Here is a 24761-nt window from a genome sequence, read left to right as displayed (position 1 = left end):
AATTGACCAACTAAAAATATATATACAAAAAATTAGCCGGGCATGGTGGCGCATGCCTGTAGTCCCAGCTACTCGGGAGGCTGAGGCAGAAGGATCGCTTGAGCCCAGGAGTTTGAGGTTGCTGTGAGCTAGGCTGACGCCACGGCACTCACTCTAGCCTGGGCAACAAAGTGAGACTCTGTCTCAAAAAAAAAAAAAAAAAAAAAAAAAAAGGACTACTGAGAGAGGTGACAAGAGTGTGCACGGAGAGAAGGGATGAGTGCAGATCCATGTCTGTCCAAGAACGTACATTCAGGGTCCTCCAAATTAATAACAGAAAGGGAGAAGAGCCGAGCCTATGGACCAAAGGAAAAGAGACTTCATTTGAGTCTCTTACATTTTAGTAATTTTCAATAACTGCATTCAGCTTGTCTGACACAAACTCTCAACAGTCTATAGCTGGGTGGGTAAATGGTTAAAGTGACTTGAGCAATGATCTGGACAACTGAAGTTTCATGTAATTAGGAAAAGCTACTTTTAGGCTACAGCTTAATTGCATATCCTTGAGACACTAACCCTTTCCCAAAGGTACAAAAAATGAAGCATAGCTAACTGAAATGAGTTTTCTGACCCATGCATTCCCTTGATAAAGCTCACACCTGCATGTGTGTCAGCTCTGGCAGGTGTCAGCTCTGGCAGGCGGCAGCAGGATGAAGGAATAACCTGCCTGCAGGATCCTCCGTCCCTGACCCATAAGGAAAGAAAGTCTTTTCTTGCTGAATTCCCTGTTTCTTGGGCTCGTGTAGAAAACCAGGGCTGAAGCATATTTCTTGGCACAAAAGAAAGCCCCAGAAGATGGAGCAGCCAGCAGGTGAGAACATGGGACAGGAATGTTTGTAATTTACTCCTGAATGTTTCCCATTCACAAAGCCACACCCCAGCCAGCAATGGGAGTTAACAACAAAGGCCTTTGTGAGTCTGGAGGATGAAAGGTCTAGACCAGGGCTGGGGAAACTTCTCATGTGGGAAGGCCACATTAATTAGGTGCAATCAAATAAGGCCGCATTCAAGAAACTTCAATTAGATATTCTTTTTTAAAGTACATTATTTTATAAATATCTAACTACTATGTATTTAATAATTTAAAAAATGAAAGCTATTTGTTAATTTTAAAGGGATTCTGGGTCTCCCAGGGACAAAAGTGGGTGTCTTGCCTTAGTGCAATTGCCCCACCTGGGAAGAAGGACAAGGGTGGGCCTCAGACTCCCATCTTGGTCCTGCCCCAACTCAATCATGTCCCGAGCAACTGCTATATGTGGGGTAGGACAGAACACCCTACGATCTGCCAATCAGAACTTAGTGTGCCAACTGCAAAAGAATACAGAGGACTCTCTAGCCCATGCGCCAAGGAGCATAGGTACGATAGAGTCTGGAAAGTGACCTAGAACTCACATGCTTGGTGAAACTCAGGTCATGTGACTCCCAACTGTCCAATCAAAGTGGTTCCATGGTAACATTTGAACCAAGGGAGGTCCCTATCCGGACGCCATAAAACAAGACCCAGACCATAACCAAACTCTCTTTTTCTGCTGCTACAAGGGGTCTGGTCATCATCTGTGGTATATGTATCTCCTAAACCTGTATCTTGCTCTTGCTCTATAATCCTATCTTGCTCCTCAGTAATTTCACCTTACGCTTGCCTCACTTTGGTGTGTCTGGTCATTCTTCAGCCACGAGCACACCAAGACCCAAGAACACAGAATGAGACTAAACCTGACAGTGTGAGGACAGAGATTGTACTGATGCAAGATACAATGAAAAGAAATGAGAGCATCTGGATCTGTTAATACTTCTTTCCTCTGTGCAATAAGCCCTATAAATGTATGTGTACCATCTGTACAAACACTCACTAAATTTACCAAATTCATTCCAACTTCATGACATTTATCTTGAAAGTTGCTGAAGATACCTATTCTCCATGTTCTGTTTGCAAGAGGGCCCAAAGCGAGTAACTCCTTGTAGCAAACACAATCTTCTGTTATGACTCAAATGAAGTATTAATATAAAACCTGTGCCAAGTCAGTAGTCTTGGTTGATTGATCCAAAGCAATTAAAGAATATATATTTCCCTTTTGAAGGATTGCACGAAGTTGTTCTGTTAAGTTGAAGGCTAATTCATGCTGCTGATCAGCTATGGTTCTCCTTGAAAGAGGCACTTTATACTTAGAAATGTTATCAGGGTCTAAGCATCCTACAACTTCAACAATGCATCCTTTCACAATTTCTATATCACTGAATGGCTTCCTTTTTTCCTCGAGTATATAAGCTACTTTATAAGTCACTTCAGTGGCATTATTTCCAGTTCTTATTGCTGCTTGAAAGGATTTTCATTGCTTCTGCTTTTCATCTTTTAATGTCTGCAATACAACCTTTCTTGCCTCTCTAATTTAAAATGTTTGTGGTCCTCATGAATGTTCTAATGCTGCTGAGCACTGAATCTCTTTAATGTTGATATTGCAGTATCGCAAAACAAGCAAATCATCTTATCTTTAGCAGAAACAAGATAATATTGTAATTCCCGATCCTCATTAATCTCAACAACCAGCCTCATGTGGTAGTGGCACCACAGAGGTGGGGAAAGTTAGAACTAAATTGTGAGCGTAGTAGCCGCCAAGTTAGCCTTGGTGGTTTACTAATGTTCTAATTGTGCTGGTCAATCCAGGAGGATTATTTTGTTGAAACTTATTTTATTCTTTCGGTATTTTAAATATGTTCATTTTAAAAGTAAAATAAAAATGTAAAAGATGTACAAAAATGTATTAATAAAAATCAAAAGATTTGTTCTGTAAAATTTGGATTCAGTCAAAAGGCTGCACTTAAGGACCTAGAAGGCCACATGTGGCCTTAAGGCTGCAGGTTACCCAACCCTGGTTTAGAGAATGCCATGTATAATCTCACTGACTGAACAGTATACAAAAGGCTATTTTTATATCTACCACCACCAACTCCAGTAGCTCTGAGCACAGTTATTAAATCTACACAAAAGCCCCCAAAAAGGGTGAGGGAAAAAGGACACTGAGGAAGCAGAGGGTCTGGGTTCTAGCATTAGCTGAGGGGCACTGGAAAACTCTAATCCTCTAGGCCAGGCGTCCTCAAACTGCAGCCTGCGGGCCACACGTGGGTGTTTTTGCCCGTTTGTTTTTTTTACTTCAAAATAAGATATGTGCAGTGTGCATAGAAATTTGTTCATAGTTTTCTTTAAACTATAGTCTGGACTTCCAACAGTCTGAAGGACAATGAACTGGCCCCCCATTTAAAAAGTTTGAGGACCCCTGTTCTAGGCCTTGGTTTCCTTGCCTATAACTGATCCTGGCCTTACCCACCTCACGGGGCTATTCTGGTGGTCAGGTAAGATTGTGTACAAGCTTGAAAACATAAAGCACTCTACAAACCTAATACTTAATTGTTCTAAGGAAAATTTGAACAAGAAATGCTTTCTCTGGCTTCTGACCGCATGAGTCCTTTTGCTACCGTGTTTTGGGGTCTTTTGGATGAGAACCAGAACAGAGAGGCAAGCTGCCATGTAGTCGGACTCTGAGCGGCAATTATTTCTACTTCTCTGGACACTTGTCACCTTGAACATCCATCCACACACCCACCAAAACCACAAACAAGATCCAGGGCTGGGAGGAAAGAGAGAGTCACCACCTTTCTAATCACAGACTCTGCTGCCTAGAAAGTACAGTAGAAAAGCCAAGTTGTTTCTTTCTAGGTCCTTTAGCTTAGAGATATAATTTTCATCAATGCCCTTAGAATAAAATTCCGGCCAAAAATATTAATTTGGTGGCCCTGCCCAGCTTATTATCATCTTCAGAAACTTGTACTCATCGTAGAGAGGCGCACAAATCCTGAAAGCTTAAGTCTATCACCTACACATAACAGATGAGGGTAGAGTCATGCTGTCTCTGTAAAGGTAGACTGTCCCCTGGGCCAGAAGCAGAAAGAACCCTACTGGCAGGTACCAGCATGAAACAGAATAAATGCTCTGGCATTCTCTTTAAAAGCAGTAAATTACAAGGCATGCATGTACAATGATTCAGCTGATCGGCATAAACAAGACGGGGAGAAGGGGGTGGTGGGAGCTGAGTTGATGTATCTCCTGCTGGTCAGGAAAAGGAAGGCCCTGGCCCCAAACCCTTCCTATGCCTAAGGGAGGGTGCAGGCTTCTTCACATTGTATAGTCACCTATGATTATAATTTGGCTTCCCAAGTCATCTTGCCTATGAGAAAATCATACCTGGTCATGCTGACCAAAGCTTTCTGGTCCCCATAGCAGGCTGATTTTTCACAGTAAATTCATATGGTAGCATTCTAGTTTATACATCAGTCTCTTGTAAGCTTAGTTAGTGTGAATCTATCCCTGAGACTCATCCCTTCTTGGGTATATTGAAATAACCAACTACATGAGGCCATCAGGCTAAACTGCAGTTGGATGAGACAGCTCCATCATGGTAAGGACTGATGGTGTTACCATGGTGAAGCCAGCCGTGACAACCCCCGGCTGCCTGGTGGCCACTTTTCTGTTAGAGACTCACCAGTGACATCATGTCCCCTTCAAACCGCTTGTACTAGTAGAGTAGACATAGCACATGTTATTTTAATATACTAAAACATATATTAAAACAGATACATGCCTTTCTAGTTTTCTTTGATCAAGTCATTCCTGAAGCCCATCTCTGCCTTTTTAGCACTCCTCTTACTATTCTTAACACTGCGATATTAAAAGGCATTTTAAAAGTTCCCTCTAGATATAAGAGCAATAGGCATTTGCTGAACATTTACATCAGTGTATTATTTCATTTAAGCCTACAACAGCCTATGAGCCAAGTGTCATCATACCCCTTTTACAGATGAACAAACAACTGAGGCTCCAAAAGTGAAGCGGCTTATACGAGGCCACGCACAGAGTGAAATGTGGAGGTAGGATTTGAAGCAGGTAGGTCTACAAATCCTCACCCTGCGCATCCTATGCTGCTAATAATAACCACATCTCTTTCTTGCTCATTTCCTTGGGATCCATTACATGGAACTAAAACTAAGTCACGTAACCCTCTTTCCCTCTTTGTGCACATCTGCCCAGGAACCCTGATTTCTCTCCTGTGCCACTATGGGAGTTACACAACAGATCCCGAATTTGGCTCTGCCCCATCAGAGCTCATGGGGACTGAGGCTCAGCTTGACTCAAGCTCACGTTACTACTCTTTTCTTATAGCTGTTCATCCTCTCCTGATCGTCTGCTGTAGTTTGGGGCTATTTTTGGACTTTATTTTTTTTCACCAGAGTACATATAACACCATGGTAACCAAATTATATTTTCATTTATTCTCATTCTATTTTAGGTTCGGTATTTAAATAACCCAGTTTAATTTGAATCAGACACATCATCTTATCCCTTTTAATTGCTGATTTAACTCCTTCCATCCCCAATATCAGTCAGTGGCTAATTTCTTGTTTCGGCTTCTAACTGGCAAGCTACTAACAATATGCTTTCGGTTATTATTGGATATTCGTTTTCCTTTGAGTTCCCGAAAACACTGCTAGTCATTTGCAGTCAAGATGAGCACCATCTTCATAAATGTCTCAACCACACCATCCATCCTTCCCTTCCTAACCCCATAATCCAAATCCACTGATAAAGAGGGCAGCCAGATAACAGGAAGGGAAAGAATATTTTAGCAATCCACCCCCTTTTCTCCTCAGTGCCCTAAGAATTGGGAGGAGAGAAACATATGGAAGCAATGATGTTTAGTGTCCCTAGGCTGGCATTTAGGGATATAGAGAAAGTGAAGGTACTCAATTGCTGCCTTAACAAGCGGGGAGGAGGGTTATTTTTCATTTCAGTACACACACACTCTGTTTTAGCTAAACAATTTCTTTTTGACAGATATTTTGGATGTTCCCAACATCCCACTATGCTGTCACGCGTCAATAACGACAGCAAACACCCATACGACATTTATCTTCGTGCCTCAGATACTGGTCCAAGTGCTTTGTAGACAGTTTCTTATTTAATCATCACAAATCCATCTAAGGTACAACTGTCATCTCTCCCCCTTAAAGAGGAAACCAAAGCACAGAGAAGTTAAGTAACTTGCCCTGGTTATAAAGCTAGTAAGAGGTAGAGCTAAGATTGGAACTTAGGCTGTCTGACTCCTGAACATCATCCTATGCTAATTCTTACACAAGAAAAATCTCATGGGACTTAGGCTGCATAAGTAGGAGGACTGCCCATGCATCAGATGAGGACAGGGACTCCTGTCTGGCCCCTCAGCGCCACCCCACTGTAGAATCTTAGCATCTGGAACAGCGCCAGGTACACGGTATAGGTGCTATACACAACTCACTGATTTGAATGAATAAATACATGAACGAATGATTCCTCTTACATCAAAATCAAAACTAGCACATTTATTTGGTGCTACCCATTCTGATGGGGACATTCACGCTCCGGAATGATGATGTCATCCACTCGGGGAGCACACTTTAAGCCTCTAAAATTGCCGTTTGGGCAAATGCTTCATGCCTTGAAAATTCCTTTCACTGATAATTTTAAAGAGAAAGGACACTCACTGGTTATGCATACAGCCAAGCAAGTGCTAAGAATTACGAGTACCTTTATGCCAGTGAGTGGCGGCTAGGTTTCAGTCAAAGGGAAATCCATGCCTCCCTGTATGTTTAAAGCGCTGTCGTTATCTCAGTTGCTTTGAAACCAACAAAAGATGGAAAATAAATACTTCTGAAGCACATTCAATGGAAGGCATCAGCAACTTCCTCCCAACAAATGAAAATAGTGTATATCTACCTGTTCCGAAAAAAACCGGAAGCCCTTGTCCTCACGAATACATTCATACGTTTCTCCAAGAACCGGATTAAACGGTTTGCTCCCGGCTCGGAAGTAGCTAGATGCATACGCCGATATGGCAAAAGCTGCCACGTACACCTAAGGACAAGAAGGAAAGAACTTTGTCATTTCTGGGTCACCAAGAAATGTATTTTTCACAAACAAATAAAATAAATCCTCAATTTCTCTCTCTGTGGCTTTATTTCAGAAAGCCAATGATTTGTCTTTGGTTTAAAAATAATCAAACCAACAGATTTAAGATTGTAGATATAAATAATGTTTGTTTTGGCCCAGAGACAAATTAACCAAACATTTTTAAACTGTCCATTTATTTTGATGCCTAAAAGCCTCAGGATGCTATCAAGACGATGGCATTGATAAAATGGACTATGCTGCCTTTTGAACTGCTAAGCTGATGCCAGTATGTTTACGCTTCACATTAGCTGAGAATCCTGATATGGTGCTAAGGCTTTAGAGGAGACAGAAAGAATGTTTTTAAAAAAGCAAAATTTCCCCCCAAATTCAGGGATGATCATCATAAGTTTAGCTACTCACAATTTGAAATTACAGAAACCTAAACTCTTTATTGTGAACAAAGAAAATCTGTGAGAGTCATTTTCTAAGCTTAGGAAACAAGACACAGGATACCACAACTTTAAAATTCTTCTTTTCTGGGAAAAAAATATTAAAAAGGAAGGAAAATTTTGTGTGAACATAAAATTAACAAAATCTCTTCACAGCCTTCACTGTAAGGCTATCAGCATTTTATCAGTTCCCTGCTCAGGGCACCAATGAAACATATTACCGTTTAGTTTGGGTTTTTTTTCCTTGTTTTTCTTTGTTTTCTTGTTTTGTTTTGTTTTTTGCCAAAACGTTAAACCTTCACAGCAATAGCAAAGTTTCCTTCTAATGTTGGGCAGTAACAATCTCAACATTTCCTCTTCCAGCCCATTTCATGAAGTTTCTTGTACTGAAGAAGAGCCGAGTGCCTTCCACGAATGTTCACCGGTCACGTAACTTCCCTTATTAGCCTCTTGCCAAATTTTTGGTGTTGCCCGACACAGGCCCCACCTTGCCACCTCACGCCTTAGGAGGCTCTAGAGCAGCCGGGTGGCCCACAAGAATCCGTTCACCACACTCAAGCCAGCCCCACCTGTGACTGCCTATTCTTGAAACCTGGGTTTCTGCTCCTCTCTGGTTCCACGTATGTTTGTGACACACCGTGTGTGGAACGCTGACTCAACCCTGAATCGCCTTCACAACTTAAAATATAGCAAAACTAAGAAGAGAAGCCGGTGTCAGTCACGACGCTAGGGGGAGAAGGAAGTGAGGGGCAGGAGAAGGAAGCCCTCTCCCGTTGGGCTGGCGACACGAGGGAGATCAATCAGGACCTGCAGCACAGTGGACAAATCCATGGGGTGCGGTTCTCGCCCAGTGGTTGTGCTAGGGATGTGAGGCCCCTGCTCAAACTTCCATGGAAGGCCAATTATACCGAGCAACCAGCGGAACATACTAAGGGGTCTCTAAATTGCCATGAGAATGAACCGCCTTTAAGAATACTTTCATCCTCAAAGTTAGTCGTTTTCTTGAAAGAGCTGTCCACAAACGTTGGCTTTTAACACTTGCCTTGGAAGCTACTTGCCTCTCTTTTTTGCTTCCAGCAAAAATTCTCCGGGGAAAAGTAACAAAGAAGATTTTTTTAAAAAAATACAGCTTGTTTTTCTCTCCTACCCTGATTATCATCAGTATGAAGAAAGACAGTCTCTTTGATGAGGGAGGCCCTGGAGGCTGGGTAGAATGACTATGGGATGTCTCTCTCAGCCGGTAGCTCAGATTCCATCTTAATCTGCAAATCACTGAAGTAATGATGTTTCTTTTTTTTTAAATTGTTTCATTTTCTTTTCTTCTTCTTTTTTCTGAGTATGGAGAATGCAAGTGATGATGTTTTAATGAGGGTAAAGACTGCAGACTGCTTAGAATTTAGAAAGGAATGGCATCCTCTATCCATGGGACGGTGTGGGCATGGCTAGACCTGTGAGGGGTGCTCCAGTTCCAATTGAGCCAATCAGCGAGTGTCCAGGAGAGACCCATCTAGGGACAGTGATGTCCCAGCATCCCATATGATGACCTTACTGCTCATCAGGTAACATATGAAGGGGCAAAAAGAGGTACAGACACCCAAGTTTCCAAGAACAAAGTCAGCCACAGTAATAAATAGGGCTGATTTGCCCCCAGTCTTAACCCCTGGGGACTTTCTGCCCTCCCCATTCCCAAAGACATTGGAAGGATGAGGGACACTTGGCAGCACCTTAGAAAACCAACAACCTGTGACTGGAGGTGATGCTGAGTAAAGGACAGAAAGTGAATTTTTCCAGGATGAGTTTTCTGTTTTTTTTTTTTTTAACACTCTGATGTAGAAACCTCCTCTGTGAACTATATTTTCCAAAAACCTAGGAGCTGATGGGACAATTCCAGAAATAAACAGAAACATTCTCAAGGGAAATTTACCCTGCAGGAGAAAAACAGCTCGAGAAATTAAATTCTGTCCACCCGGGGGTAGTAAAAATAAACACGCAGACAGCCCTCAAGACATGTTTTCCAGCCACGCGTGTCAGAACAACCGGATGGAAGGCTTTTGGAGAAAGAGAGAAAGCACAAAGCCACAGAGCAGAGCTACCTCAGGAGAAGGCTGCCACAGAAGCCCCCGGCCCCATGGCAAATCCCCACACGGTGACCGGCAGAGGAGACCCAGACATCGCTGAGAAGGGAACTCGGGGAAGAAGCAATCGAAATGAAACCAGAGGGGAGGAGAGCCGCCTCTCAGCTCTGCCTGTGTGGTCTCTGACGGGCCCACGTGAATGGCCTGTGGCTCAGGGACAGAGGTTGGACAGGGACATTGGGAGGCTGATTCCTCACCATCCTCTCCAGGGGGTTTGGAATCTGCGCGGCCTTGTCCAGAAGCTCACTGTACTCCAGCTCCTCGCAGAGCCTCTGCAGCGTGTTCAGGGGCTCGTTCAACTCCACGGGCATGGCCACCTTGGACAGGTCCTTCCCTATGTTGTTCCTCAGGATGTTCCATAGGCTGATGTTGCTGGTGTTGGGGCAGGGTGCCGGCAAGCAGGTTCTCCTCTTGGACCTCGCCTCCCCACCGCTTTCGAGAACAGGCCCTGCGTGAAGAAGAGACCCGGTTGTCTCCACAAAGCTTTTTATTTTAAACTATTGGTTTTTTTTAAAAATCCTCGAATAAAACCTTACCTAGCAAATACTCGATTTTACTGTTAAACTCAGTTATCCAGCAGAGGACTGGAAGTCAGAACATAAGCAAGAGAATTCTGAGCAGTTAAATACCGAAAATTACAAGCACTAAAACCCATGGACTTTAGTCACAGAGGGGCCTTTAAGTTCCTACTCAAAAGCTAGTTCCTGGTAGCCCATATGTGCTTAGAACAAAACTAGAAATTAGATTTCTATGCCTATGAGATTATTGTGTATAAAAACTTACAAACTAAGCTTTAAGAAAAATCCCTTCAAAATCTGATAAAAACAATCGTTCGTGTTCATTACAGGAAAATTTATATAGGAAATAACAGTCATTCCTTATTCCACTGCCCCCAAATTGTAGCCACTTATATTTTAGAATATCTTCATTTAGTATTTTCTCCATCTGTATAGTTGATACTGTATATATTTTTCATGTTTTACTTAGTCAGTTATGAGTATTTTTCCATGTTATTTAATATTCTCCTAAAACATCGTTTTTTTTTTTTTTTGTTTTTTTTTTGAGACAGTCTCACTATGTTGCCCAGGTTAGAGTACTGTGGCATCAGCCTAGCTCACAGAAACCTCAAACTCTTGGGCTTAAGCAAGTCTTCTGCCTCAGCCTCCTGAGTAGCTGAGACTACAGGCATGGGCCACCATGCCCAGCTAATTTTTTGTATATATTTTTAGTTGTCCAACTAATTTCTTTCTATTTTTAGTAGAGCCAGGGTCTCGCTCTTGCTCAGGCTGGTCTCCAACTCCTGCCCTCGAGCAATCCTCCCGCCTTGGCCTCCCAGAGTGCTAGGATTACAGGCGTGAGCCACCATGCCCGGCCAAAACATCATTTTTAATGACTACAAATATTCCATGTTGTACGTATGCCATAATTTATTGAATCATTCATCCACTGTTGGACTTTTAGATTTGTTTCAGTGTTTTGTTATGATGCAAAAAACAAAGCCAACAAACAAAAAACCAGTAGTGAGTATTCATATAGTTAGATATTTGCCTGTATCTCTGATTATTTTCTTAGGATACAAAGAAGTAGGATTACTATGTCAACAACTATGAATGTTTTTAGACTTTCAATTCATATGATTTGACTGCTCTTCAAAAAGGCTGTACCGATTTTCCCATTTAGGGTAACAGATGTGAGTGTCCATCCTCTGAGGCATTTCCAGGCTTCTCATTGTTCATTTTACATTTCTGTCATATTGTTAGGTGGGCAGTGTTATCTCCTTATTTTAAGTTTAAAAAATTTAAAAATTTCTAGTATGGCTTGGGGTGCTTTCTTCTTTGGAATCTTTTTTCTTTGCTGAATTGTCTGCTTTCCTATTTAGGTATTAAAACCATAATCTTTTCTTTTCATATTTGTTTTATAATTTAATCCTCATTTGGCATTTACCTTTAAATTTGGTCCATGGAATTTTTTTTTTTTTGAGACAGAGTCTCTCTTTGTTGCCCAGGCTAGAGTGAATGCTGTGGTGTCAGCTTAGCTCACAGCAACCTAGAACTCCTGGGCTCAAGCAACCCTTCTGCCTCAGCCTCCCCAATAGCTGGGACTACAGGCATGTGCCACCATGTCCAGCTAATTTTTTTCTATATATATATTAGTTGACCCATTAATTTTTTTCTATTTATAGTAGAGATGGGGTCTCTCTCTTGCTTAGGCTGGTTTCAAACTCCTGACCTCGAGCAATCTGCCCACCTCGGCCTCCCAGAGTGCTAGGATTACAGGCGTGAGCCACCGCGCCCGGCCTTGAATCCATATTCTAACCACTTAACTTCCTCATAGCACCAAGCAAGGTAACAGATCCTAATATGTACCCAGTAATATTTTGGGGACAAAATTAATAGGAAACATTCTAAATAACTCACATTTATGATAAGCTCAGAGAAATTCTAGAATAACAGTGTATCAAGACCTTGATCCATTCCCATTTCCTACTGTAGGCAAAACAAAGCTATGGGACCTAAAGATAATTTCTACATCCCATCTTTTCAGTCTAGTATTGATGTTTAGAAATATGATCCCCTCAGAAAATTTCTGTGAAGAACTGGAGAAGACCCATTTCTAGTGTTCAAATACTGACAAAGAAGAAGGCTGGGGTTTGCCAGTGCTGTTCAAGCTAAGGCCACCTCAGTTAGCCAGCAAAATAGCTGCAGAATAAGACAGAGAGAACCAGCCCTAACCTCCTATAAGCCTTCCCTGGCTGCTGTCAACTCACCACAGTCATGGTCTTAGGTTCTGGATCACATCCTCTCTTTTCAACTTTGACCTCTGAACTCTCTACTCACTCAGAGATCCCCTTGACTCCCTCTCTACTGCCTCAAAGATGGAAGACTTAAGCATCTGTCATTCTTCCTCATCTACGGTGGGAGCGCCAGTTTAGCATGTACACTGTTTGCCAAGTAAGCATTACTTCCTTCATTTTTCTTTCCATCTGCCTCCTCGTTTTTCTAGAAAAACAAGTAGCACATGAACTTGCTCCTGTACTTGTGGCCTTCTCCACCGAACGCATTGGTTCTTAGACTTTTCCACCAAGGGGTTCATCTTCCCAAAAACATTTCAAACAAAATACACAGTGTGATGACCATCTTATGCCCAGCAGGTTTGATGCTGAAAGGATGTTATTTCAGAGCATGGTAAAATTACCTGCTTTTTTCCCTATAGTGTAGTCCCCCAAATGGTGGCTCCTTAGCATTCAAAAACAATTCTTCATACCAGTTCACACATACTGAGCTGGGGAACACTGAAATATCAAAAAGGAACCAGACATGGTACATGTCCACCATGTAGATGCTTTAAGTATCCAACGCATGGTGCAGACAAACCCAGAGACTCCAAGGAATAATGAGTACCAAGACTAGGACTATTTGATGCTACAAAGACCCATGCAGTGAACTGTCCACTTGGGCAGATTCCTTTTAAGAGCACCTTCCTAGACAGGCTTTACTGCTCACTGAAGTTCTAAACTAGAGCTGTTTGGGGGCTAGCCAGATACTCCAGGTACCCCACAGTTCAAACTAGCATTATGAAATACCTTTCCTGCCCATCATTTTCCCTCTCGGGATCAACCACTAATAAAGGGACATCTTAGGATATCTTGAGAGGTCCCTGCTTCTAGGAGGTAGCAGTTTGTTACTTTAAAATGTCTCATCTTGAAGAATCTGAAGCTAAATTACCTCTTAGACAAGACCTTTTATTATATAAGCCCTATCAAATTCCTAAATTATAAAAATCCTGAGATATCTAAGGCAAGAATCTATATTCTAATATATCTGCAGAGACACCAAAAGGGATATCTGTTGCCTTATTTTTTTAATATTTACATGATAATTGGTACATCTTCACTTTATAAAATAAAAATTTGCATGAACAAATTGATTTGAATGAATACATCCTTCACATGTGGGTGCTGTCTCCTCACCTGGATTATAAAACCCTGTGGGTAGGGATCGTGTCTTAATTTCCTTATGTAGCACTAGCTATAGATCTCTGCTTGCAGCAGGTATTCTATATAGGTGACCCTTGAACAACACGGGTTTGAACCACGTGGGTCCACTTATACTCAGATGTTCTTCCACTCTGCCACCCCCAAGAGAGCAAGACCTACCTACCCCTCCTCCTCCTCCTCAACCTACTCAACACGAAGACAATGAGGATGACCTTTATGATGATCCACTTCTGTTTAATGAATACTAAGTAGATTTTCTCTTCCTTATGATTTTCTTAATAACATTTTTTCTCTAGCTTACTTTATTATATGAATACAGTATATGATACCTATACAAAATACATGCTAATCAACTGTTTATGTTATTGGTAAGGCTTCCAGTCAACAGTAGGCTATTAGTAGTTAAGTCTTTGGGGAGTCAAAATTTACAAGTGAATTTTTGGTAGCAAGAGGTGTTGGTGCCTTAACTCTCATGTTGTTCAAGGATCAACTATATATGCTCAATAGTATTCTGTGAAAATCCAAACTTTTCAGAGGTCGAATAATGTAAATCTTACCCAAGGTCTGTCTCTCATTATCTAAATCGTTACTGAGGTTGTCTAAAGAAAGATTATCGCTTATGTCACTGACGTAGGAATCATCATCAGAAATCTATGGGAAAGAAGAAATAATATACATCAGCGTAAGAGGAAACAAGAGGCAGATTTTCATTAAAAAATCCTTATTTCCAATGATCAAACATTTTGATACCCACATTACAAATCTATAGATATACTTTTAGATGCTATTTTCAAGTAAAACTCAAGATTTTTGTTATTATAAAAATTCTTATTAATTCAGACTGCATTTTTAGAATTTGTTAGTGTTTGAGTAGAAGGAGGAACAATTGGTCTTTGAACTATTTGCGAAAAAAGACTCTTCTATGGGAAATAATACATAAACAAGATTGCTACTTCTATATTAAGGGGTAAAAATGTTAGCACACACATACAGCAATGATAGCTATGATACCTGCCTATTTAGGAAAGTATAATTTTTATGTATTAAATTAAAACAAATTATTATATATTATGAATTAATATAGGTCAAATTCCATGACAAAATACATAGAATGCTAATATTTTTCTCTGTACTAGAAACATTACATCATTAAATAAGTAAAAGTCAAAATTATTAACCTGTACTTGAAAGGAAGTGAAACAAATCAAGTAACAGAAACAAGAAAATATTCAACACCCTCTACTTGTACAACTTTTTTCTTTTAACATATTGTATCATTTTGTACTTTTTGGGTGTGACTTATGAGAGAACTGTCAGAATATAAAGATGGGAACAGTTGAGTTTAGTGTTTCTAAATATAGACATTTACTGAACAAGTTAACAGACAAGGCAACAAAAGGGATTTCTGAGGCAACTAACTGAAAACAGTGCTCAAACCTCATTTTCTGAAGAGCTTGGAGATAACAGAACTTCCTGAGCATCAAAAAACTCTGACAAGGAGTCAGTGATGGAGAGCCTACTCTCGTTGGAAAGCTGATGAACCAGAGCTCGGTTTTCATCTCTGGAGTTTTCCTGTTTGAGGAACAAAAACAAAAAATGCATATACTTAGGAACAGTCTCAAGATAAGCAACATATACAAATGAGTTAGTTGCATAATACATGAGGTCACAGGCTCATGCAAAGAAGCAACTCAAAGGAGAGGCCAGCTCCAACACTGAGGAGAAATAATCCTCATGCACAACAAAAAGAAACATGAAGTTCTCCCCACACGGGCACCTCACTTACAGGCACTATTACCGTTCACACACATGCAACAAATTGCAAAACAAAAAATAACTGTCCAGGTCACTCTGTTTCGTTTAAATGAGGAAAAATTCCAGTGCTCTCTGAATCATATCTATCCTCTTATTGTCTAACTGCTGGATGTTTCTTTTCATGCTAAAATTTGTTCTGAATTGCACCGAAGGCATGTCCTTGCATGCCTGGATCAGAGCAACATAGCTTTCTTCTGCCCCCTGTGCTCTCTCAGAGGCCAATACGCTGCTGTTAAGCCATCTCTTTACAAACGAACAGTGCGTTTTGGTCCGGAAGTGCGCCTGGTGGCAGATCATTCATTATTTATGGATGAATGCCATAAATTCTCTTTGTCTCGCTCCACCCACAATGACTCTTCAAGGGAAGGAAATCCTAAAATTTCTTAGTGAAATATAATCTGCCTTAACTTTTCTCCCCCAAATTATTCTGGGACTCACTTATCAGATACATAATAGAGAAGCGACTCCTGTACCAGCCCAGTGAAAAATGGGAGCAGTTGGGGAAGTCAGGGGAACAATCTCAAACGAGTCGAATCATCTTGTCCTGAATCTTTTCTTTTTCTTCAGGTATCACCTCTGTGAAGCCCTCTCCATACACAGCCCCCTCATCGGAATCAATCTCACCTTCCTGTCTGTTTCTGCTGCACTTTCTCTACTGCACAGTGTAGGTCTGGTGGGTGTTGTGTGCATTCTCCACACCACTCATTCTGGCCAGAAAACCTTATCTCACTCATTGTCGTCTCCCTCCATGGCCAGCTCAGGACTCTACAAATCATTGGGTCAATTTATTGAGTTGATCGAATTTTTACTTGCAAGCAGAATAGAAAATACACTCCCAAAACATTTATTTTTGTTGTTGTTGTTTGAGACAGAGTCTTACTCTGTTGCCTGGGCTAGAGTGCCGTGGCATCAGCCTAGCTCACAGCAACCTCAAACTCCTGGCCTCAAGTGATCCTCCTGCCTTAGCCTCCTGAGTAGCTGGGACTACAGGCATGTACCACCATGCCCGGCTAATTTATATATATATATGTATATACATATATATATATAGTTGGCCAATTAATTTCTTTCTATTTTTAGTAGAGACAGGGTCTCACTCTTGCTCAGGCTGGTTTTGAACTCCTGACCTTGAGCAATCCTCCCGCCTCAGCCTCCCAGAGTGCTAGGATTATAGGAGTGCGCCACTACGCCCCGCCCCCAAAGCACTTAGATCCTTCCCAGAAGTTAAGTCGAGACCCAGTGGAGTGGAGAATGGAGGGCCCATGCCAGATAAAAAAATAATGACATTCTGTTGTGTTGTTTATACGGAGGCTTAGAAAGAGGAGTGAGGATTTCCAGTCTCATAAACATGTAATAGCCAAGCAAGGGAAACTGTGACAAGAGAACCACAGATTTTCATAATTAATCAAGGGCAAGCGGTCCCTTTATGAAGTGTTTACCTCAGGAACACACTGAAATATACATCCCTTTCCTAAATCAGTCATCTGCCCAAGGTATTAAGGAGCCTACCAATGTTAGTACTCATGCAGCCTTCTGAAAAGCAAGCTTCTTCTCTACCCTAACCAAGAGATCACTTTAGAATCTGTCTCCACCCTAACCAAGAGACACTTTAGAAAGTGTCACAACTGTTATGTTCAAAGAAAAGGCTTCTTTTCTCAAAGGAGCCAGACACACAGCTATTGATTTGGAAGACACCGCAGAGAATAGCCCCTTTAATGCTCACTTAAACAATGGAACCGTCCTGTGTCTTCGGTGTGCTCCTGCCACATAAGATGCTCATGATTTATTTACTTGTCCTACTCATTAATTTATTACGAGTCACTGCTGCTCTCTCTCTAGCTTTCTCCTAGACCTATGGGCCAGAAGGATTTCCCGGCTGACAAACACAGAAAATAATACTTCCCAGCACAGTGTCTTGAACAACTCAGGAACTCATTTGTTAAAATATTAACCTAGTTTCAGTTCAATTCTGTAATTTCCCCTCATGTTTGTAATGCATGAGTGGTTGTTTATTGTTTACATTGCAAAAAGTGAAATAAGCAGAGGCAAGGGAGGAAAGAGAAGGCTCATAATCTAATCACACTAAAACAACCATTTTAATAAGCATTTTGACACATTTCTCTCCAATCCTTTTTATACATGTAAGTTTGGCTTTGTTTTGAAATAATTGTAATAATAGTATTTATATAGATATGTGATTTTATAAGCTTCTCCCAAACAATATCAAAATAGATTTTTTCAAAATTAAAATGTGTTCTGAGGACAAAAGTAATATGTATTCAAAATAAGAAAACACTGAAAAATGTAAATAAAATAAATATCGCTTCAAGTCCCATCACCTAGATGTAGTTCCTATTAACCTGTTGGTATATTTTTTTGCATTAAAATATTTTTGTATAGATTTTTTTTTAATTTGAAAAATTGGGATCGAACTGTCCCTAGTCTATATATCATCTGCTATATTCACCTAACACTATATTGTGAATATTCTCCCAGACCATTACAATTCTTTAAGACAATGAACTTTTGGAAACAAAAGTTTAAGGATATTTCCAAATCTGCAAAGATGGTGTGAGTATGTTTGTAAATATGTCTTCACTGTATCTCATTATTTCTTAGAATGTTCAGAAGTAGAATTATTAAAAACATTTAAGGCAAAATATATATTTCTTAATCACATCAACAAGTAATAACCCCTATTTTCTCTGCATCTCTATATCAAGGACACTGAATACCATAAATACATTTTATAAAAATGTTTGTGCTAATCTAATTTTAATTTTCATTAGGCTGAGAACTTTTTCCTTTTTAAAAAACAAGCTGTAGAGATGTTAATATCAAGAGAGGCTGGAGGGTGCTGGGGTCCTTCCTCTGCATGTCTTTGCACTTTCCTGTGAATTTGTATTGCCAAACGAAAAGTAAAAAACAAACCAAAAAACCTCACAACAATCTGTATTTGGGTTTTTTTTTTCTTTTTGGTGAGTTACATCCTTTTTCTATTTCCTTACTGAGGTCTTAAGTTGCTTGATAGTATTTGTTTATTGTTTACATATAAAAAAACATTATCAATGATTTAGCATTATCTAAGTCTGTCATTTTCACTGAAAATATTTTTTCCAGTTTATTATTCGCCTTCTAATTTCCTTATATAACCTATTTTTTTCCTAAAAAACATAGTCAAATTTAGTCAACATTCCTTTTGTAATTTTTTCTATTGCCCCCCATACTCTAGCAGTTTGATAAGTATTTAAATCAATATTTTTCAGTTTGAATTTTTATATTTAACTCGAATTCACTGGTGATTTACTTTAGCATGAAATGGAAAGATTAAAACTTATTTCTAAATTGCTTTGAACTGCACCAACCTAATTTATTGAATAAACCATCTCTTTCCCATTGGTTTTTTTTTTTGTGTGTGTTATATAGGTTTTTTATTTCGGCATATTATGGGGGTACAGATTTTAAGGTTTCAATAAATGCCCATTTCCCCCCCTCCCCCCACAAGTCTGAGTCTCCAGCATGACCATCCCCCAGATGGTGCACATCTCACTCATTATGTATGTATATACCCGCCCCCCTCCCACCTGCCCAATACCCTATTACTGTAGTACCTATGTGACCACTTAGGTGCTGTTCAGTTAATACCAATTTGTTGGTGAGTATATGTGGTGCTTGTTTTTCCATTCTTGGGATACTTCACTTAGTAGTATGGGTTCCAGCTCTAACCAGGAAAATATAAGATGTGCTATATCACCATTGTTTCTTAGAACCGAATAGTACTCCATGGTATACATATACCACATTTTATTAATCCATTCTTGGATTGATGGACACTTGGGCTGTTTCCACAGCCTTGCAATTATGAATTGTGCTGCTATAAACATTCGAGTGCAGGTGTCTTTTTTGTAGAGTGTCATTGGATCTTTTGGGTAGATGCCCAGCAATGGGATTGCTGGATCAAATGGTAGATTCACTTGTATCGCTTTAAGATATCTCCATATTGCTTTCCACAGAGGTTGAACTAGTTTGCAGTCCCACTAGCAGTGTAGGAGTGTTCCTCTCTCTCCGCAACCACGCCAGCATTTATTGCTTGGAGATTTTTTGATAAAGGCCATTCTCACTGGGGTTAAGTAATATCTCATTGTGGTTTTGATTTGCATTTCCCTGATGATTAGAGATGTTGAGCATTTTTTCATATGTTTGTTGGCCATTCTTCTGTCTTCTTTAGAAAAGTTTCTGTTCAAGTCCTTTGCCCACTTTTTAATGGGGTTATTTGATTTTTTCTTCCTGATTTTCGTGAATTCTAAGTATATTCTAGTTATCAGTCCCTTATCGGATGCATAGGATGCAAAAATTTTCTCCCATTCTGTAGGTTGTCTGTTTACTTTCATGACTATTTCTTTGGCTGTGCAGAAGCTTTTTTGATGCCTTTTTTTGCCCATATACTTATTTCTGGCTTGATATATCTATCCTCATTATATAGCAGTGTGATGCTACTGAGAAAACAAATACTTTGGCCTCATTAGATGTTAAATCTCTGCTGTCTCTTACAAGCTGTGTGTCTGAAGGAAGTTATTTAACCTCTCTGAGCTTTAGTTTCCTTGTCTCTAAAATGAAGCACCCACCACCTACCTCATGGAGCAATGGTTGGGACTCCGAGAGACAATGCTTTCGAATGCATATGGGACATAGTAAGGAGGTAGGAACTTAAAAGAAGTTCCCTTTTTTTCTTTCAGATTTTTCTTTTAAAGTTCCTGCCTTTCTTAGTCTCTTAAAATGGACTTTAGATGGAGTCCATGGATGACCTCCAAAAGTCACTTGGCTTTTTATGTGGAATCTAACATAACATAAAATAATCTAAGAACTAATAACCTGATCATATTAAATCTTCATATTCAGGAATATACAGCAGGAGCACTTTCTGATAGCAAAGGGGGGATTGTTGAATGCAAGTAACCAGGTCCAACACCAAAGATGAGTGATTTGCGCGGCTAAAGAAAAGCTAACAGAGTAAGTGAAGAAAGTGAGTGGTCCTAAAAACAGAGCACCATGGGCTGACCCCACTGTCGGGGACTGTCATGCCCCAAAAGAGTTTTGGGGTGCCTGGGAGCCACCTAAAAAAAAAACAAAAAACTGGAGTCAAGTTTTCAGTCTGGGAGGCCAATTCCACGTACTCTCCTACTTATTTCCTGAATGCAACAATAGCTTTTCCCTTGTTAGGAAAGTTAGCCTGAGTCACTCAGTGAAAGGAAGGAGAAACTATGGGAAACAAAATCTCTCAGAGAGGAAATAAATGAGACAAATGTACCATTGATTGGAGACTCAAGAAGGAGGTCTTAGAAGGTGTAAATCTGAGGGACATTACTGCCACCCCTCAAGGACAGCTTATAGCATTTATGCTTTCAGGTATGTCACTTCTGAGATCAGTTTAAAAAATAGGCATTTTTATATATGTAGTTTAAATATATGCATTTTAAAAGACTTGTAGTTTTGGTTTCCTTTCCAAAACACAAACAGTCCCAAGTATACATGCTGAGCATAATGTCATAAAAGCATAAATGAAGCTTACCTATTTAACTTGTTAAATAGATAAATGTAATTTATGTAATACTACTACTTAGAAAGTAAGTACCAACTGGACACATGCACAAAACTCTGAAGAATGCCATGGTGCTTTGCAGCAAACAACCCTCCATGATGGAAGGTCAGGACCATGACTGGGCTCTGCTTTTAGCAAACACGCAGATTCGAAAGAGGACCCAATCCAGGCCTAAAATGAAGGCCACCAGGAGTAATGTTTAGGCACTCAACCCTGCAAGTGACAGTTTAGGTCTGGGCTAAAATAACTGGAAAGCAATCTCTTGGGCTAGTGCATCTGTAAGAGAAATTTCACACTCAACCACTATCAGGTGGCGTGGAAGTACTAAGAGGCTTGCGAGCCTCCTCGGAGAGAGGGCGACTGTCATCGGATGAGATGGTCCTGTCCTGTCCATTTGTGGCAGTCTGCACTTCAAAGGGGCCTCGCAGTCTATGTGCTGACTGACTTCAGCCTCAGCCCCTCTCGTCACCCCACACAACAGCTCACCAACGAGTGAAGGGGCTGTGTGAGGGTTTGTTTTCTTTGAGAACAGCAAAAAGAACGAAGAAGGATTATGATTAAATGTTACAAACTTCTTTTAAAAATGTATATAAACACATACTCTTGTGTCTGTTACCTTCCTTATTTTTATTGCAAATGCACTCAATCCTATAAATTTGCTAATAAAAAATTTAGCACATCTGAGGCAAGCCTATACATATAAAAAAAAATAACTAAAAACGTTTTTACTTTCACTACTCTTTCCTGCTAATATTTTGACTAAACCCACTTGTATGTTTCTGGAATTTGTCATTTTAAACACATTCAAAGACTACTTTGAATAAACATTCCACGTCTTCAGAAAAGACCTTTTTATGGACCAAGATATTTCAACTGTAATGCAATTATCTTTTCCCCCCCCTCAAAGTATACAGCTGTGTTCTATAAAATAAAATTAAAAAAACACAGTGGGGGGGGAGGGAACAGCTGAAAAGAGTAGAGTGGTTCTTACAGAGGGAGCAACGGAAGCAGGCAAGGAACAGGGATACTGCAGGTCAGAGAAATATAGGGTTATTTTAGGAATTAACAGGAGACAATGTCTGTCTCTCTATAGCTCCCACTCCAGTAACAGCTAGGGAAATGGGTGATACTTAGGAGGGAAATGGGGTGAAGAAATGCAAAAGGAAGAAGAGTTCTGGGGGGAAAGGCAGTTTAAAAGTACAGTCAGCAGCACACTCTCAAGGAAGCTTCTGCGACCCCAGCCCCCGCAGCCGCTGTGGCCAGCATGCGGAGAGGTACACACCACTCATGAGGGTGAAGCAGGAAGGCCGTGCAACTGGACAGAGGGTGTCACGGGAAGGGGGCGACAGTCAAGGAGATGTTACCAGACAAGAAACCTACCCACCTCTGCCAGATCGTCCCCCGACTTGGCGGCAGCGGGGGTGTCGAGGAGCAGAGACTCGGCATGGATTCTGCGCAAGCGTTCTTTAAGATCTGTGTTTTGTGCTAGCGCCTGGAACATGTTAAAAATAGTGGGGCTCCGTTAATCAATGGGTGTCTCAGAAAAGCACAGCAGTGGGCCCAGCAGGAAAGATCTCTGAGGGCCTGACAAACCTCTCAGTGATGGAGCCCTAAGAGGGTACTTTGTGGACCTTTTCCCGAAGGCTCTCCAACAGGACACTGGTTCTGAGATGCCTGGGGGACAGCAAATTTAGGAAACTCTGGAACCGGTGCCCCTTCTCTAGTCTCATTTGCAGACAGGGGATGAGGGTTAGTGAGGGCAACAGAGAGAGAAGTCACAGACTCCGTCAGTGACTAGGGTTTTAGACTAGGGTTTCCGAGGCATCTCCTTCTTCCCAGCTGGCTGTCCTGTCTTTGGCCAACTCCCTTCTCCTGTCCAGGAAGAGAGAGTCCCGGCTTCTCTCACCCTTGAAAAAGATGCTGCTCCCGCCCCTTATATCTGAGCATCTTTCAATGTTATTTAGTTATCACACCCATTGAATTAGATCTTAGCAAGTGTGCTGAGAAGTAGGACTTGGTCAAAGATTAATTTTACTCTTTTCAAAAACAGGTATTGATTGTTTTATTCATTCTTCAGGACTAAGGCAGTTTGTTTTAAAACAAAATAATAAACAAACCTCACTTACCTGCATAAGGGCTTAAGGCCCAGGGCCCTGGGAGTGGGTTAATGTGAGAGGTGAGCAAACATGAGACCACCCAGACCTCTTTTCTATTCCCTGGGGCAGGTCCCATTCCCTATCTCACCCTCTCAGTTAAGAGGGAACTAACTGGCTCACAGGTAAAGGAAAATGTTTCCTTCACACTAATATTCCTGCACATTTCAGACCCCCTGCCCTCCAATGGTCTGACTGTGGAAGGGGACAAATTCTCTGGACAAATTCTCCCCAGACACTCCCACAGTCAGCTCCCTGGTGCTTTCACACAGATCCAGCCTGTCTAGTCTGTCTTCCTGCCTCTCTTCCAAGAAGCTCTGAGCCGTCCCCATCCATCAGGGCCTGCAGGGCCGACCTGCTGAGAGCATAGAAGGACGTGGATGTCTCATAGGGATTCTGGCTTTATTTTTCAGTAGCCACAGCATGTATGGGTTATTTGAAAATCCTCAAGGACTATTTAAGAAACACTGCACTAGAACTAAGATCACTCAACCACACATAACAATCTCTCTGGAGCACTCACTTTATTCTGGCCAATATGTTGCTGGGACTGTGGCTAGAATCTTAGTAAAGCCTGAAAATGTGTTAACATAGTAGCTTCTCTTTCCTTTGCAAGCCACAGGCAGAAGAAAGAAACATACTAAGGCTTCACGGACAGCACCGACATATCCATTCTGATAGTTTTGATAGGATTCTCAAAATTGTACCTTTAAAAATCATGAATCCAACCAAGCCAAAGAAAGAAAGACCATTCTGTTTTATCTGAAGTTTCCAAAATCACAAACATGGGTGAAAGTATAAATTCCTCAGTGAAGGTGAGAACGACCTTGGCCTGGGATAGCACAGCAAATGGGTCACAGTGGCCGTACAGGCAGATTAACAAGAGGAGAGCAGACCGCCAGCAGGGGGAGGGCAGGGAGAGCAAGGCCACGCGGAGACGGACTTTTAGAAGCCCATCAGAGATGCCTTCTAAATGCACTAAAAGCCAACCTAGAAATGCTTTGTACCACTAAAACACTTAAAAAAAAAAGAAAGAAAGAACCACTTTTCTTCTCTCACACCAAAGAAACACCCAGCGTGTGACCAGTATCTACTACAATCCAAAAGCAGGTGTTTCTATCTCTGACCTTAAGATGACATCAGACTCTTCTTTTTTTTTTTTTTTTTTTGAGACAGAGCCTCACTTTGTTGCCCAGGCTAGTGTGAGTGCCGTGGCGTCAGCCTAGCTCACAGCAACCTCAAACTCCTGGGCTCGAGTGATCCTTCTGTCTCAGCCTCCCGAGTAGCTGGGACTACAGGCATGCGCCACCATGCCCGGCTAATTTTTTTTATATATATATCAGTTGGCCCATTAGTTTCTTTCTATTTATAGTAGAGACGGGGTCTCGCTCTTGCTCAGGCTGGTTTTGAACTCCTGACCTTGAGCAATCCGCCCGCCTCGGCCTCCCAGAGAGCTAGGATTACAGGCGTGAGCCACCGCGCCCGGCCCTCAGACTCTTCTTTACACATGGGATAAGCCAACATTATTTTTAATTTCTTTCAAAGACAGCATTCTTGGAATGGTCCACAAGTGAATATTCCTTAAAGATTCTACAACA

At 41.0% G+C, this 24761-nt stretch overlaps 1 protein-coding gene across 4 annotated transcripts in view; it reads right to left on the bottom strand.

Moving 5' to 3' along the window:
- OSBPL3 (oxysterol binding protein like 3) overlaps positions 1-24761 on the bottom strand; it is a 176128-nt gene that overhangs the window by 26474 nt on the left and 124893 nt on the right. For 2 of the 4 annotated variants that reach the window (XM_076006360.1, XM_076006361.1), the window contains 5 exons: positions 22395-22502; positions 15034-15168; positions 14154-14247; positions 9797-10047; positions 6842-6979 (listed from right to left, as the gene is read on the bottom strand). In XM_076006360.1, coding sequence (XP_075862475.1) covers positions 6842-6979; positions 9797-10047; positions 14154-14247; positions 15034-15168; positions 22395-22502 — 726 coding nt within the window. The remainder of the gene's footprint in view (positions 1-6841; positions 6980-9796; positions 10048-14153; positions 14248-15033; positions 15169-22394; positions 22503-24761) is intronic. The other 2 variants (XM_076006362.1, XM_076006363.1) reach the window with 1 other exon arrangement.

Source organism: Microcebus murinus, chromosome 9, assembly GCF_040939455.1.
Source record: "Microcebus murinus isolate Inina chromosome 9, M.murinus_Inina_mat1.0, whole genome shotgun sequence".
In the NCBI taxonomy this organism is placed as follows: Eukaryota; Metazoa; Chordata; class Mammalia; order Primates; family Cheirogaleidae; genus Microcebus; species Microcebus murinus.
This window is presented reverse-complemented; position numbering and strand designations above follow the sequence as displayed.